The 15,796-nt window shown below is 34.9% G+C and overlaps 3 protein-coding genes across 4 annotated transcripts; all 3 read left to right on the top strand.

Annotated features, from left to right (window-relative positions):
* Window positions 1–1,973: 1,973 nt before the first annotated feature.
* On the top strand, window positions 1,974–5,601 carry LOC111442132 (rRNA-processing protein FCF1 homolog). Its single transcript, XM_023079410.1, has 10 exons — window positions 1,974–2,213; window positions 2,563–2,658; window positions 2,738–2,803; window positions 2,904–3,009; window positions 3,214–3,256; window positions 3,350–3,422; window positions 4,182–4,269; window positions 4,641–4,697; window positions 4,777–4,855; window positions 5,382–5,601. Exons 2-10 carry the CDS (start codon window positions 2,588–2,590, stop codon window positions 5,393–5,395), a joined length of 597 nt encoding a protein of 198 aa, XP_022935178.1. The 5' UTR covers window positions 1,974–2,213; window positions 2,563–2,587; the 3' UTR covers window positions 5,396–5,601.
* Window positions 5,602–9,120: 3,519 nt separating this feature from the next.
* On the top strand, window positions 9,121–11,837 carry LOC111442399 (haloacid dehalogenase-like hydrolase domain-containing protein 3). The gene is made up of 6 exons (XM_023079795.1): window positions 9,121–9,548; window positions 9,637–9,743; window positions 10,580–10,688; window positions 10,784–10,945; window positions 11,161–11,334; window positions 11,549–11,837. Exons 1-6 carry the CDS (start codon window positions 9,219–9,221, stop codon window positions 11,576–11,578), a joined length of 912 nt encoding a protein of 303 aa, XP_022935563.1. The 5' UTR covers window positions 9,121–9,218; the 3' UTR covers window positions 11,579–11,837.
* A 1,770-nt stretch (window positions 11,838–13,607) lies between these two features.
* Window positions 13,608–15,756, top strand: LOC111442430 (ribosomal RNA small subunit methyltransferase nep-1). 2 transcript variants are annotated; one of them, XR_002710295.1, is made up of 8 exons: window positions 13,608–13,959; window positions 14,134–14,226; window positions 14,333–14,477; window positions 14,574–14,684; window positions 14,766–14,848; window positions 14,954–15,011; window positions 15,416–15,581; window positions 15,615–15,756. XR_002710295.1 is itself a non-coding variant. In XM_023079854.1 (7 exons), the coding sequence occupies exons 1-7, from the start codon at window positions 13,690–13,692 to the stop codon at window positions 15,493–15,495; spliced, it is 840 nt and encodes a 279-aa protein (XP_022935622.1). In that variant the 5' UTR covers window positions 13,608–13,689; the 3' UTR covers window positions 15,496–15,756. The 2 variants fall into 2 exon arrangements, 1 of the variants encoding a protein (XP_022935622.1); XM_023079854.1 differs by having other exon boundaries at window positions 15,416–15,756.
* The last annotated feature ends 40 nt before the right edge of the window (window positions 15,757–15,796 follow it).

Here is a 15,796-nt window from a genome sequence, read left to right on the forward strand (position 1 = left end):
TTTAAAAGTACTTAAAGAAAATTGTTGTCTAATTTAAAAATTAAATAAATTTTAAAAAATAATTTTTATTTAATATTCAAATTTCACTCTAAATTTTAATCCATTTTAATATATATATATTTATTAAGTCGTTAATCTTTTTAAATTTTAAAAATTTATGATAATCTATTAATTATTCTTTAAAAACTTATTAGTCGAAAAATTATGTATTTTTACAAGTTAGTATTTTATTAATAATTTAGACATGCAAATATATATATATTTATTTATCATAATAGTTTTTTAAAATACAAATCTTTTTTAAGAATACGATAAAATAATTTTAAATAATAGTAATTTTGAATACGAGAAAATAATTTACAATAATAAATTATTAATAAATAAATCTATTTGAATAAATCCAAGGTGATTGCCAATCTAATTTGAAATTATAATTAAAAAATTATTTTAATTTAAACTCTTTATAATTATTCTATATTTATTTTAAAAAAAAAAACTATAGAATTGATTAGGTATATCCAATTTGATTTAAAGGGCAAAAAAAAAAACCAACCCTAATTTTCGTTATTCCAATTTCCTTTTCCTTAGAGGAAAAATAAATAAATAAATAGAAAATTTGTATATAATATATCCCATCCCGCTCTCTTCCACATAGAAACTAATTTGAAGGCCTTGGAAATCCAGCAGCCATGGCCGGAATGCAATACAACTTCTTCCCCACAGATTTCTACTACCCTCGTCCGCCGCCGCCTAATTCCGTTAAAATGTTGACTACGCTGCCGCTTCGCCGAACAGTTGAAGATGAAAAGGGTGAGCAGTCGGTGGACGAACCCAAAGCATCGCCGGCGTCCATGGCTATGAACAAGACGGTGGTTGGAGCTTCTATTTCCACGGCGTTTCTTCCTCCTCCCTCTCACATCCTCAAAAACTAAACCATTATTTGATTTCTAATGCATATCTAATCGACTTAGGGGCTGTATCGATCGTTACCTTTTCATTTTTATGCCAATATTTAGAGATTTTTTTATATTATATGAATGAATTATAATGTTTTTAATATATGCTTATTATTTATTTTTGTGTTTATCTCCCCCGATCCACAAAATTCAACTCGTATATTTTGAGTTTGCCCATTAATTTATTGAGTTGAATTTTGTTTAAATAAATAAAAACGTTAATGAGTTGGTCAACAAATGTTTTACTCATTAACGTTTTAATTTTATTAAAAAAAAGTTTAATATAAATCACTCGAATAACATGAGCCAACCCAACTAAAAGATGTTCGAACCCAATTCAACCCAATCTACGAATACTCGAGTCTGGCTCATTAGTTACAATATATGAGAGATTCACGTATCGGTCTACAAATCAATCTAATCTACAAATACTCGAGTCTGGCTCATTAGTTACAGTATATGGAAGATTCACGTATCGATCTACGTATTTGATATAATAAACAACACGAAAGTATTATTTATGAATTGATTTGTATTTTTATAATAAAAAAAATGTTGTCACAATTAAAGAATTATTTATTGTTTTTTAAATTTAATTAAGAGTTAAATATTTTTCTTAACAAATGTGAGAAAATAAATATAATTTTTTAAAAATTAATGGTAGAATATTAATAGTTAATAATAAAATTTTATTTAGTAGTTAAAAAAATATATAATATTTTTTAAAATTTTCTAAATCTAAATGATATATCTATATTCATAATTAGTTATTAATTAAATAGTATTAAAATGATTAAGGAATATTAATTAATTAATTAAATTAGCTTTATACGGCTCGTTTGGGAGATATAAAATTTTAAATATATAGATATAAGAAAATAAATTTTAAATGTTTTGAATGATAATATTTTGAATTTTAAAGTTTGAAATCTCATCAAATAAATAAAGATATAATTAAATAAAAGAAAAAAAGAAAGCTGTAAAATAATAAATATATAAGGAGGAGGCATAACCTAAACTCCATCGTCTTCTCTCTGCGCGCCCTTGTTCTTCACCACTCCCTCTCTTTCGTGTCGCCGCCGCTTCTCTCCGGTTGTTGCAGCCGCCGTCGTCTTTCCCTTCTGCCGCAGCCTCTCTACCAGCGGTTTGCACTCATTCTCCCTTTCCTGTAGCCGTCGCCGTCGCCATCGTCTTCCCTTCTGCCGCAGCCTCTCTCCAGCGGGCTTGTACTGATTTTCAACTATATCGTTGTTACTGGTATTCTCCAAATCTCCTCTTAATTGTTTATATATATATTTTTTAAATGACAATACCCTAATATTAAAAAGAAGAAAAAAGCTTGCGGCAAATTAAATTGGGACTTGCTGTTGATTTGTTGCACGTCTGTGAATAGACTTTGATTATCTTTGCATCTCTTTGGTTTCTGCTGGAAACGGAGTTGTTCTGAGACCATGAATTTTCTAGCATCTCCCTTTTATGTTTATCAGATAATTAGTGGGAGTAATCTATCCTATTATCCAATTCTCTTGTAATCATATTTGTATATTCATAGATTATAGTTGGGGAGAAGACAATGAGTCTTTAATTGAATTGAACTCCTCCTCAGATTAATCAATTCAAAATACATCGAGATGGGGAGGGCCAAGAAAGGACCCAAATTTGCAGTCGTGAAGAAGATGATCTCTTCTAAAGCGATTAAAAAGTATGCCTCCTATATTTTCTTTTGAATTGATAACTTTATCCTATTTTGTTTCAATCTTTTATTTTTCTCTTGTTTTTAGCTACAAGGAAGAGGTCTTGAATCCAAAAAGGAAAGATCTAACGAAAGAAAATCTCCCAAGAAACATGTAAGGAACCTTTTGAGCTGACTGTTATGTGCTCTGTATTAATAATTTTCTTTTACTCGTTGTCTATGACTAATTCATGCTTGCATTGTTGTTAATTCAGTCCAAATGTTCCTTCAGCACTTTTCTTCAAATACAACACTGCATTGGGGCCCCCTTATCGGGTTTTGGTGGATACAAATTTCATCAATTTCTCCATTCAAAACAAAGTGAGTGCTTCAAATTTTTATAACTATCTGATTTCGATATGTGAAGCTCATTTTTATTATGGATATAACTAAAGTGGGTGCTTCAAATTTTTATAACTGTCTGATTTCGATATGTAAAGCTCATTTTATTATGGATATAACTTGTGGATTATTTGAATTGAATTGAATTGAAGTGGTTTTCTTCTTCCTTTCTTTCTGGTGCAGTTGGACTTGGAGAAGGGAATGATGGATTGTCTGTATGCAAAATGTAAGTTGCACTTACAGAATTTTTTTATTATAATTTGAAATGTGAGAAGTGATAATCAGCTGACATGTGTGCTTACTTGTGATCGTGGTATAGGCACCCCTTGTATAACAGATTGTGTGATGGCTGAACTTGAGCGATTAGGTCAGAAGTATCGCGTTGCTCTTAGGTAAATTCATGTTTAATTTGTGATATTTCAGAAGATGATTTTTCTATGTTCTCAAGTATCGCGTTGCTGTTGGGTAAATTCATGTTTAATTTGTGATATTTCAGAAGATGAATTTTCTATGTTCTCATTTTTGGGTACTATACACATGTATGTTCACATTCAGATGCTTTTTGAGATTGGCTAGAGTTAGTCAATATTGTGTGCGCATCTGTTCTTTAACTTTTTATAATTTTGAATGCCAGCACTAATCAAATTGTTGATCGAAGATCATGAAAAAAAAAAAAAAAAAAAAATCTATGAAAAATTTAGTGTTATGATTGGCTACCTGTAAGAAGCAACTTTCTTTTTTTATTACTCTCCTCGACAGTTTCTCAAGAAATTTCTGGCTCAATGTTAATCCAAGCAGTCTTATCTTTATTTGTCTTTTAGAAAAGGTCTTAGCTTTACCCTTGATTTGAGCAAGAATCTGAAATAAACAGCTCCTCCATTATCAATATTTTTGGAAGTAGAGCCAAAATCTTTGGATGAACACGGTAAAAGCTTAATTTTGCACATTATGAATGGAAAGAAAAAAAATTAGGTTTTCATGTTACTTTCATGGCGATAGGATTCTTTGGAAACAATACTATATTCTTGGTTTGTCTTTGGTGTTCTCTTTCTTGTTACTTTTGTAAATATATTTTTCTTAAAGATCAATGCTTGTTTCTTTCTTTTGCATCTCTCTTGTTGGTACTGATTAGTATTTTTGGGCTTGAGCAGAATAGCTAAGGACCCACGATTTGAGAGACTACCCTGTACTCATAAAGGAACCTATGCTGATGATTGCCTTGTCGAAAGGGTGACTCAGGTGAGACTGAAAGCTTTTTGCCCATGATCGTGTTCATAAACGATGAGTTTTCCGATTTCATGTTTGTTCAGCGTTATACATGTCGCAAACCAGTTTAAATTGTATCTCTCTTCTTTAAGCTTATCTTCATAAAGAAACTATCATATAGTTAGCTACAGATTTATAGTATGGTTATTATATTTGTAAGCTAGTCAACATTTTTTTTAAAAAAGATACCAAGGAAGAATCAGGTACCTAAGCTCTCACGATGGATAAAATTATTAGAAAAAAGGGGTGAATTATTGTTTCGAAATTGAAGTGTTGATAGTGAGCTAAATGCTTCTCTTTCACTGTTTTGGTATCTTTTTAACAGAAGTTTTGTTTGTGTGCAGCATAAGTGTTATATCGTTGCCACTTGTGACAGAGATTTAAAGCGTAGGATTCGTAAGGTATAATGAAAAGAGGTATAATCCGACCATAATAGTTGGCAATATAGTTAGATAAAGTAACGTGTTTATTTTATTGCAGATTCCTGGTGTACCAATCATGTACATAACCCGACATCAGTATTCAATTGAGCGGTTGCCTGAAGCAACAATGGGAGGAGGTAGGCTAAACATGTCTAACCCATATAATAAATGTTAATGGACTTAGTTTCTTATTTGTCTAACCCATATAGAATGATGGAAGGATTATTCAAGTTCTTGTTCGATCATTCGACCCAACGATTGAATTCATATGGTCCTTTGATTTATCTTATTTCTAACATGGTGGTGATAATGAATGGTCTTTCTTTCTGTGATGTCCCACATTGGTTGGGGAGGAGAACAAAACACCCTTTATCAGGGTGTGGAAACCTTCCCTTAGTAGATGCCTAATGGGGAAGCCCATAAGGGAAAGCCCAAAAGGACATTATCTAGATGAGCACGGTTCCGCTGTGTAACTCTGAAAGACGCATTTTAAAGCTTTGAGGGGAAGCCTGAAAGGGAAACTCAAAGAGAACAATATATGCTAGCGGTGGATTTGAGCCGTTATACTTTAAAGTCTTTGTATCTCTGTTTGAGTTGCTGTGACGAAGTCTTTTTATATTTTTTGTACATTAATATTTGACATCTTTATTATGGTTGATGCAGCTCCAAGGATGTGATTGTGGCAGCTTGCAAGGATGACAAAAGAAAAAGAATTTTTGAAGAGGTTTCTCCATGTAACTTACTTTTGGCCTTGGGTTAATGCTGTATTTATACGGTGTTTGAGATTATCTTTTTGACTGGCATGAGCTTAGTCCGATAGAATTAATCACATATTTGTTTGAATGAATATCAGCCATATCATATATGGTGGATTTGCTTCTCCCCCACAAGTTAAAAATATCTCAAGCTCACCACAAGGTGTGACTCCACCTAAAGGTCAAACTTAATGTCTTGGACCATGTCTAACCCCTTAGTTTGAGGCAATTAGTATTGTAGCGGTGTTCTTGGGTTGTCACTTGTGGTTCTCACCCTACCATATTCATCAAGTTTATCTACATGAATATGACTCCTAAGGTATATTCATCAAGTTTATCTACATGAATATGACTCCTAAGGTATATTCAATAGGTAGATGAGGTCGAGTACGCTGATTCGAATTTCAAATCTCCATAATAGAGGTCTGTGTGGGTTGGAAATTTCTAGACCTAACTTAATGACTTGAATAGAGATCAAAAACTCAACTCAACATTAGAGCAGGGCATGGTTGAGTTGAGTTGACACAATCGTCTTATAGTTTGTGTTGGGTAATCTCGGGTCACATGACCATCTAGTTGGTCAACTTTAATTGAGCTTCTTTGGAATCATTCACATAAATTATCAACGTTCATAGTAGTCCTCTTTAAACATAACGATTAAGATCATTGGTTGGCTTTTACTTTGAATTAAGTTCTATCTTTCTACTTCAGCTTTACGTGCAAACTTGGGTCAAGATTAATTGAATGGCTCACATGTTTCGACGAGTTTTACTTCCAATCAAATTCTATCGAGACTTGAAATTAGAATTGATTTTGGGCGGTGTAGATGAAAGCAATGGGACATGGTGATATGTGGTCACAAAGTTGAGAGAATCTTTATCACAAAAACCTTACTTATTTCAAGGGAAAAGTAGGGGCCAATGAGCTTGTGAATATAAAACATTTGAGGCCCATTGGATTTGATAAGTGGTCTATTTTATGAGTTCGTTGGTGACATTGAAACCCTCGTTTTCCTTTACGCCTTCGCTTAACCACAAATTCTGTTCTGTTTGCAATTTCATCCTTCTTTTTCTATCAATTTCCAATCCATGCCCACATTTTATCTCCCGGTTTCCACTTTCACCCCTTCAACTTTCTTTATTTTCTTTTCCTTCCTTCTTTTTTTTTTTTTTTTTAATCGTTTTAAAAAAATATTAAATCTCAAAAGATCTTATAACTAGAAGAACGTGATTAAACCAACTCTTTCGTATGATTTTTTTGTTTGTCGGGCACCGTGGAACCTTAAATTAATTAATTTTTGTTTTTACTTATCTAATAAATAAATAAGTATATTATATATTTATAAGAGAGTGGGAATTAAACTTAAAATGATTCCATTGTCAAAAATAGAAAAAATAAAAACTAACCTAACCAACTTTCAAATAAAATACCCAAAATGAATAAACAATTGGTCACAATTATATGATTATAATTTATTTTTCTAAAAATACCAAAAAAAAAGAAAAGAAAAAAGAAAAGAATAAAACTTTGAATAATGAATATGTTTGTTTTGGTTGTCGTTTTCCATTTCAATGCTTTGGAAACACCCAAACGGATGACTCTTCCTCCCATGAGGTAACGGTAATGCGGGCGGGACCCGCAATTAGTTTATGTGTGATCCAACTCTACTTTAAAAAGTTACATTAATATTCCGACCTAATTTTAAAAAATATTTTTTTTTATCATTAATGGCAAAGATGAAATATTGGTGAATTTCTTTCAATGATTTTATATAAATTTGTCTACATTTATTTTATACAATATATTTATTTCTCACAATTTTATAATTCAATAAAAATTGGCAAACTCACATGGATGGAGAGAAGTGATGAGCTTCATTTTTAAAAAAAATCATAAACTATTATTAATATTATAATTTTTAATTAAAAATACATTATTTTAATTCAAGTATGGGGAAGGAAATATTGTGAATGAAATATGGGGCAAACTGATGACGTGGGACCCAACAACCTACATGGGCTGCCACGTAATCGAGTCTGACCTGTCGCATTCAACAGCTGGCTGAATAATTGAGTTAAAGGGTCGGGATTTTAGCTTAATTACAAGCCTACCTCGCCATCTCTCCCGTGACTGAGACGTTCATAATCAAATGGAATGGGGAAGAAAATGGCTGGATGATCTGTCCTTCTCCATTTCCCCTTCTCATAATAGAATCCATCACTTTGAATCAATACCGTTTTTTTTTTTTTTTTTCCCTTTAAATTTCCATTTTCATGTAACTCGAATATTCATGATATACACTTTAGTCTCCTAAATGGTAAATAATGAATATGTAAAGCCCGAACCCTCGTTTTTCTCTACAACCGATGTTAGATTTCATAATCTAACCTTTTCGAGATTCAGTGTCCTTATCGGCACACTGTTTGTCCCGTGTTTAGTTCTGATATCATTTGTAACAGTCCAAGCTCATGCTTCGTTCTTTTCTATAACCGATGTTAGATCTCACAATTCATCCCCTTGGAGACTTAATGTTCTTACTGGCATACTGCCTGCCCAGTATCTGGTTGTAACATACCAAGTATATACTTTGTTCTCCTCTACAATCGATGTTAGATCTCACAATCTACCCTCTTGGGGAACCTAGTGTCCTTACTAGCACACTGTCTGCCAGTGTCTGGTTCTGACATCATTTGTAACAGCTCAAGCCCATGCTTCGTCCTCCTCTACAACCGATGTTAGATCTCACGATTCACCCCCTTGGAGACCCAATGTCCTTACTGGCACACTGCCTGCCCAGTGTCTGGTCTGATATCATTTGTAACAACCCAAGTCCATGCTTCATTATCCCCTGCCATCAATGTTAAATCTCACAATCTACCCAATATCCTTATTGGCACACTGCCCGATGTATGTTTTTAATATTATTTGTAACCGCTCAAACCAATTGTTATAAAATATTGTCCGCTTTAAACCGTTACGTATTCTCATAGTTTTTAAAATGTATATGTTGGGGAAAAGTTTGTACACTCGCAACGCTTTGTTCCCCTCTCCAACCAATGTCGGATCACAAAGTGATAATCAAAACTTAATTTTTGAAATTGAAGGTTAAAATTCACACTTTGAAATGGTCTAAGTATCAGAGCGAATATCTAATTCATAGTTCAAGGAGTCTCGATTTCTCCTAATCTTTTAATACAAAATTAATTTGTAAATTTGAAAAATTTATGATTTAGTTTTGTAAGTTAATTTAGTTGTGACACATAAAAGAATCCTGGAATTTGTCAAGGACAATATGGTCCCATTTTAAGATATTGTGGCCAAGCTTGTTTTTATTTTTATTGTTTTTTTTATTTTTTATTTTTTATTATTTTTATTTTTTGTCTTTAAATAAATTGTTTACGTAATTACATGACTAAAAAATGTCCCTTTTGAGTAGAAAAGTCAAATTTATAATTTTTTTTTTTTTTATAATAAAATCAATCATTAAACTAACTAAATTAAAATATTACAAATATTTTACATGATAATTGGTAGTGGTACCATTTATTAAATCGTGGTAATAACGTTAATGTTGAAGGGCAAATTGGGAAACTCAGTATAGCGAGGATCGTCATTTCCTTCTTTAGCAGGAGTCTTATTTAAGCCACTCGAAAAACTTCTGAAACACTTTCCATTTCGCAGCCGAACGAATCGCGATACGAAGCAGAGAGCTCTGTTGAAGCTTGCACTCTAATGAAGCTCGACAATGGCGCTAATTTCCGCTAGAACCAAGATTTCCAGGGTCCTCTCTACTCTCTCTCATAAGAATTTCCTTTCTAGGTCTCCGTTTTTCTCCAATGGAGTCCAGCCGGTTGATCGTCTCCACCCGCTGGGAGGGTTCGGGCGTTCATTTGCATCCTCTGCTGTTGCTTCCGTGGAGCACGACGCCCTAGGTTCCAGAGCTATGGGCTTTGAAATCTTGGGTGTTAAGGATTACGAGGACTATCGGAGGTCTCTCTATGGCGAAATCACTCACAAGGCTTTGCTTGTTGATGCTGTTGGCACTCTTGTTGTTCCTTCTCAGCCCATGGCTCAGGTCTTCCTCTCTCTCTCGAATTTCGGTTTCAATTTCTGTGTTGCAGTTTGTTAAATGTTTCCGATATGTTTTGTGGATTTTGTTACAGATATATAGGGAAATAGGTGAGAAGTATGGTGTGAACTACTCGGAAGGGGAGATTCTTAATCGATACAGAAGGGCTTACGAGAAGCCTTGGGGAGGATCTCGCCTCAGGTCCACTTTTCTCATTCGATTCTCTGGGTTTTTCTTTTGGACTGTCTTCGAATTTCAGTTTACTATGACTAATTTTGTATTTATTATCCTTAATCTTGTCTGGATGGATCTCGTAGACCTTATGTTCTGTGAAAGAAAAGTCTCTTGCATTTCTCCACACTGTCTAAAAGACCATTTAATGGTTGACTACTTCAACTCGAAAGTATAATTAAGAAGCATTTATATTGTTTGTTAGGTGAATAACTGTTCATTGAAGTGCATGTGCCATTTGGGTTTATAGTTTAGAAGAAAATTATTTGGCCTAATCGGGGTAATTTCAAGGAAATTATTGTGTATTTAATGATTTTTTTGGCACAATTAGGTCACTGGCCATTATAATTCTAGCTTTATGCTTGTGGCCACCCAGTAGATTAGTCAGTTTTGTAAAGTGGTTTTGTCAGAATTAAGTGGACTTCAACCTTTAAATTTTAATCAGAATTGATTGTCATGGCCTATGTTTTCTTGGTCAATCCAAATATTAAATTGGTCTAAATATCTTTACTAATTGTAAATCAGCCTTAAAACTACCACCTCTTTTCTTCTGTTCTTTTTTATTGGAGCAATTGCTTGCTCGTTAATGATCTAGTGAGATCTTGGTTTACTATGAGCATAACATTAAAGATTTTGTTTTGTCCTGGGGAAATGATTCTAAACATGTTTCCTTTAGTCATTTGTTGATTTTTGAGGACTGTCTTGTATGACAGATCCAGAGACAGCGAAAGTTTTTTTTAATTCTTCTTCAATTTCATTATAATTAATGGCGAGATGAAAGTAATTGCTTTGATGGAACTTTGCAGATATGTGAGTGACGGGAAACCCTTTTGGCAATATATCGTCAGTTCTTCCACGGGCTGTTCAGATTCTCAGTACTTTGAAGAACTGTACAATTACTATACGACTAATAAGGTTAGAATTTTTGGCAGCCGCTTTCTCCTCTGGCATTTCTACTGTTTGTGATGATTTTGTTCTTATTGTTATGATCTTTTGTGCTGATTTTGCAGGCTTGGCACCTTTGTGATCCTGATGCTGAGAGAGTCTTTAAAGCTCTTAGACAAGCAGGTGTAAAGATAGCTATTGTGTCAAACTTCGACACTCGGTTAAGGCCTCTTTTGCGGGCTTTGAAATGTGATCACTGGTTTGACGCTGTAGCAGTGTCAGCTGAAGTGAGTTATTCACCCCCTTTCATTGGTTCTATTGAGATTTCGTTTATACGTTTTTGCTGCTTTCTCTTCCTTCTTTTTCATGTGTATTTCATGAGCTAGGTTTAATATCCTCTGTATTCACCATTGTCATAGCTACTACTGGGACATGACTTGGTTACAAACTTCTTTATTTTCACATGTACATATGAAATTACATCAGTTGTTTTTCCTAACAGGTTGAAGCTGAGAAGCCTAATCCGACTATATTCCTAAAAGCCTGTGAATTGTTGGGAGTGAGACCTGAGGAAGCCTTACATGTTGGGGATGATCGTAGAAATGACGTATGGGGCGCAAGAGATGCCGGTTGTGATGCATGGCTTTGGGGAAGTGATGTACACTCCTTCAAAGAGGTATGATCCAAATTAATTACTGTAGAAGGAAATAACCTACCATATGATGTAGTTTGCTTTCATTGATCTGTCTTCAATATTAATGTCCAAGTTAATTGACTTACTGCCTTTCTCCATGGCTTGTATTGATATTCTAATATCATTCTCGTCGTCGTCACCGGCTTCTTGTATTTACATTCTGGCTCTTCTTTTTGTTCTTTCTTTGGTGATGCAGGTTGCAGAGAGGATAGGAGTGAAAGTGTGAAGGGGATTTTGAAGTTGTTGGGTTTTCATGGAAGGTCTCTGAATGTACAGGTTTTAGCACAGAGAGCGCAGGTGTTTGTATATACTGTGTGGCGTGTTTAGTTTGTAGTTTGTAGTTCGTAGTTTGTACCGAGCGCACTTACTCGACATTGTCGCTTAAGTGTGAACGGTCTTTATGATGTATGCATTGAACTGTTTGGACTGAAAAGGCTTCCACATCTTTCTCTTTTCTATGCTTATTCACTATATCAGTACCATTATTTGCTTGGAGTTTCAATTTTGGGATATTTCATTTTCTGGGTAAACTGAACTTGGATTCTCCCTCACAGTGAGTACCAATAAGAACAATCCAACGAGTTTGGTAGAAATTTGGACCTCTAGAGCCCAATAAGAAAAAATTGAGAGCCCAATAAGAATATTTTGAGCCCAAGCCCATATCGAAAATATGAAAGCCCATTAATAATTTTGAGATCTCAAGAAGAAAAGGCTGAGGGCCCAAGCCCAATATTCATAATTTGAAAAGCCCAATAGAACTTCGAGAGCTCAATAAGACAAAACTGAGAGCCCAAGCTCAATATTAACAATTTGAAAGCCCAATAAGAAAAATTGAGAGCCGAAGCCCAATATTAATAATTTGAAAGCCCAATAGAACTTCGAGAGCTCAATAAGACAAAACTGAGAGCCCAAGCCCAATATTAAGAATTTGAAAGCCCAATAAGAACTTCGGGAGCTCAATAAGAAAAAACTTAAGAGCCCAAGCCCAATATTAATAATTTGAAAGCCTAATAAGAAATTCGAGAGCGAATAAGAAAAAAACTGAGAGCCCAAGCCCAATATTAACAATTAGAAAGCCCAATAAGATAAAACTGAGAGCCCAAGCCCATTATTAACAATTTGAAAGCCCAATAAGAAAATTGAGAGCCCAAGCCCAATATTAACAATTCGAAAGCCCAATAAGATAAAACTGAGAGCCCAAGCCCAATATTAACAATTCGAAAGCCCGATAATACAAAACTGAGAGCCCAAGCCCAATATTAACAATTCGAAAGCCCAATAATACAAAACTGAGAGCCCAAGCCCAATATGAACAATTTGAAAGCCCAATAATACAAAACTGAGAGCCCAAGCCCAATATTAACATTTTGAAAGCCCAATAAGATAAAACTGAGAGCCCAAGCCCAATATTAACAATTCGAAAGCCCAATAAGATAAAACTGAGAGCCCAAGCCCAATATTAACAATTCGAAAGCCCAATAATACAAAACTGAGAGCCCAAGCCCAATATTAACATTTTGAAAGCCCAAATAAGATAAAACAGAGCCCAGCCCAATATTAACATTTCGAAAGCCCATTAAGATAAACTGAGAGCCCAAGCCCAATATTAACTATTCGAAAGCCCAATAATACAAAACTGAGAGCCCAAGCCCAATATTAACATTTTGAAAGCCCAAATAAGATAAAACAGAGCCCAGCCCAATATTAACATTTCGAAAGCCCATTAAGATAAACTGAGAGCCCAAGCCCAATATTAACTATTCGAAAGCCCAATAATACAAAACTGAGAGCCCAAGCCCAATATTAACATTTTGAAAGCCCAAATAAGATAAAACTGAGAGCCCAAGCCCAATATTAACAATTCGAAAGCCCAATAATACAAAACTGAGAGCCCAAGCCCAATATTAACATTTTGAAAGCCCAAATAAGATAAAACAGAGCCCAGCCCAAACTGAGAGCCCAAGCCCAATATTAACATTTTGAAAGCCCAAATAAGATAAAACAGAGCCCAGCCCAATCTGAGAGCCCAAGCCCAATATTAACATTTTGAAAGCCCAAATAAGATAAAACAGAGCCCAGCCCAATGTTAACAATTCGAAAGCCCAATAAGACAAAGCTGAGAGGCCAAGCCCAATATGAACAATTTGAAAGCCCAATAAGAACTTCGGGGGCGCAATAAGAAAAAATTGAGAGCCCAGCCCGTAAGCCCAGCTGCAGGGCACGCTTTAAAGTTTGTATGACAAAACCATATCGAGTTCAAGGGTTTCAGCGCTAAGCTTCGGCTACAACCCTCTCTTCGCGCCTACTGTTAAGCGAGTTCGAGCTCAAAGAAGAACAATGGTTCGACCGTTTGCGGCGAAAGGGAAGAAGAGAAAGAAGGCGGAAAGATACGACAGAGACGATGATGGCGAAGAATCGACCGCTTCGGCCAAGAAGGCTATGGTGGAGAACGAACCTGATGAACAACCAGAGAATGAAGCAGCAGAAGAAAACTTCCACGAGCTTGAAGGTATTCCAATCGTTCCGAAAGACCCCAAGAGTGATAGTAAGGCTGGTGTCATCTTCGTCCTCGAACGAGCTTCTCTGGAGGTCGCCAAAGTTGGGAAGGTAGGTATTCTCTTTTTTATGCTTCGTTTTTTGGTTTGCTGCTTTGGAGTTTTAGGATTTAATTCGATTATGGCGTTTAACTGAGCTTTTTTATGCGTTTTTGAAGTTTGAACTTACTATTTACTTTCCATTCTCTGTTTTTATAAACTGGATTTCAATTTTTTTTTGTTTTAGAATTACCAGCTGTTGAATTCCGACGACCACTCCAATTTTTTGCGGAGAAACAATAGAAATCCTGGGGATTACAGACCTGACATCCTGCATCAAGTAAGCAGCTGTAGCTCACTGTTGTTTTTCCAATTGGATAGGAGAGAGCGAATTGTTTACGTTGATATTTGAGTACCATAAGTGATATTAAATATGAATGATTCAGGCTCTCCTGGCGATTTTCGATAGCCGCATTGCAAAGGCTGGGAGGTTGAAAGTTGTTTATGTGAAAACTGAGAAAGGTTTATTAATTGAAATCAAACCATATGTTCGTCTTCCAAGGACGCAGAAGCGGTTTTATGGTGTTATGTGTAAGTTGATTTTGTTGTTCTAATTTGGCTGAACATCTATCGAATTGGAGTCTGTTTTGAATCCTTTTCATTGGCGTTTTGCCAAATACTTTGCAGTGCAATTGCTACAAAAGTTAAGCATCACAGCTGCGGGCAAGCGTGAGAAGCTTTTCAGGGTGATAAAAAACCCTGTAACACAGTATTTACCTTCCAATTCTCGTAAAATGGGTAAGCCTATATAATGCTGTTTCCCCATTGTGAGTTTTGGGTTTTGGTAGAAACTTTTCATACTGTTTTCTTGCATATCAGGCTTCTCGCATAGTTCAGACAAGTTGGTCAAGGTGCGAACTTATCTGGATGCTGTCGAAGATGATGTAGACCTTGTTTTTGTGGTATCTTTAAACTCCCTACCGGAAATTTCACTTTTGCATGCTTCATTGTTATGTTTATACATATGACAACTCCCCCTTACTTCCCTTTACTGCAATGTGTATTAGGTGGGTGCAATGGCTCATGGGAAAATTGAGACCGGTTACACCGATGATCTTTTAGCAAGTAAGTTCGTTTTCTTTCGTGTTTATTTCAAGTCATTGGATAGGAGGAAATGGCTACATTAGTACATTTACTTTTAACTTCAGAAGATTTTTGAAAGATGAAGTTTTAATATCATTTACTTTGAAGGACGGCTTCTAAATTGTAGCCAAACATAAGCATTGAGGTAGAAGGGCTTCTTAAGTTTTGACCATTTGAAAGCACTTCCAAAGATATCATAGAGTGGTTTAAGCATTATATTTGTAAAAAATTGACTAGTTGGCAAATTGCTCGAACTTTTACTGTTATTACTGGGCATTATTACCTTGACTCTGTTTCTTATCCGAAAAGAAAAGAGAAGAAAAGTCGATTATCTTGGCCGTGCAATCCTGAATTGTTTGACGAATTTTCGTGTTATATTTGTGCAGTTTCTGAATATCCTCTCAGTGCTAGTTGCTGTATTGCGGATATTTGCAAAGATTTGGCAGATAAATGGAATGTAGGGTGAACCGTACCTACGACTCTGCATCAGTTAAGTTTGATAATCAGTGTCTCAACTCTGTTGTTTCATATTTATTAAGTTATTATTTCAGAGAATCTGCCTGCACAGATGTCTTAGGCGTTTATTTTTTCCTGCTTAAAAAATGAGCTGTAGAACGAATTAAACCTTACCATAGCTATTTCTGTGTAGCGAATTCTTAGTCGATTATGTTACAAATGCATCTTCTTCTAAATATAATTGTAAGCAGTTGATTTCTAGTTCTTAAAAGTTCGATCAGAAGTTATTGTACTGGAATTTTATTGCATAG

Source organism: Cucurbita moschata, unplaced genomic scaffold (assembly GCF_002738365.1).
Source record: "Cucurbita moschata cultivar Rifu unplaced genomic scaffold, Cmos_1.0 Cmo_Scf00004, whole genome shotgun sequence".
NCBI classification, from domain to species: domain Eukaryota; kingdom Viridiplantae; phylum Streptophyta; class Magnoliopsida; order Cucurbitales; family Cucurbitaceae; genus Cucurbita; species Cucurbita moschata.

Excerpts from the sequence above, each read along its gene's own strand:
- LOC111442132 (XM_023079410.1), top strand. The coding sequence starts at position 2,588 with ATGGGGAGGGCCAAGAAAGGACCCAAATTTGCAGTCGTGAAGAAGATG. Across the intron at positions 2,804-2,903 it reads GAAAATCTCCCAAGAAACAT|TCCAAATGTTCCTTCAGCAC; the intron begins GTAAGGAACCTT and ends TTGTTAATTCAG. Across the intron at positions 4,270-4,640 it reads TTGTCGAAAGGGTGACTCAG|CATAAGTGTTATATCGTTGC; the intron begins GTGAGACTGAAA and ends GTTTGTGTGCAG.
- LOC111442399 (XM_023079795.1), top strand. The coding sequence starts at position 9,219 with ATGGCGCTAATTTCCGCTAGAACCAAGATTTCCAGGGTCCTCTCTACT. Across the intron at positions 10,689-10,783 it reads ATTACTATACGACTAATAAG|GCTTGGCACCTTTGTGATCC; the intron begins GTTAGAATTTTT and ends CTGATTTTGCAG. Across the intron at positions 10,946-11,160 it reads CTGTAGCAGTGTCAGCTGAA|GTTGAAGCTGAGAAGCCTAA; the intron begins GTGAGTTATTCA and ends TTTTCCTAACAG.
- LOC111442430 (XM_023079854.1), top strand. The coding sequence starts at position 13,690 with ATGGTTCGACCGTTTGCGGCGAAAGGGAAGAAGAGAAAGAAGGCGGAA. Across the intron at positions 14,227-14,332 it reads GACCTGACATCCTGCATCAA|GCTCTCCTGGCGATTTTCGA; the intron begins GTAAGCAGCTGT and ends TGAATGATTCAG. Across the intron at positions 14,478-14,573 it reads GCGGTTTTATGGTGTTATGT|TGCAATTGCTACAAAAGTTA; the intron begins GTAAGTTGATTT and ends AATACTTTGCAG.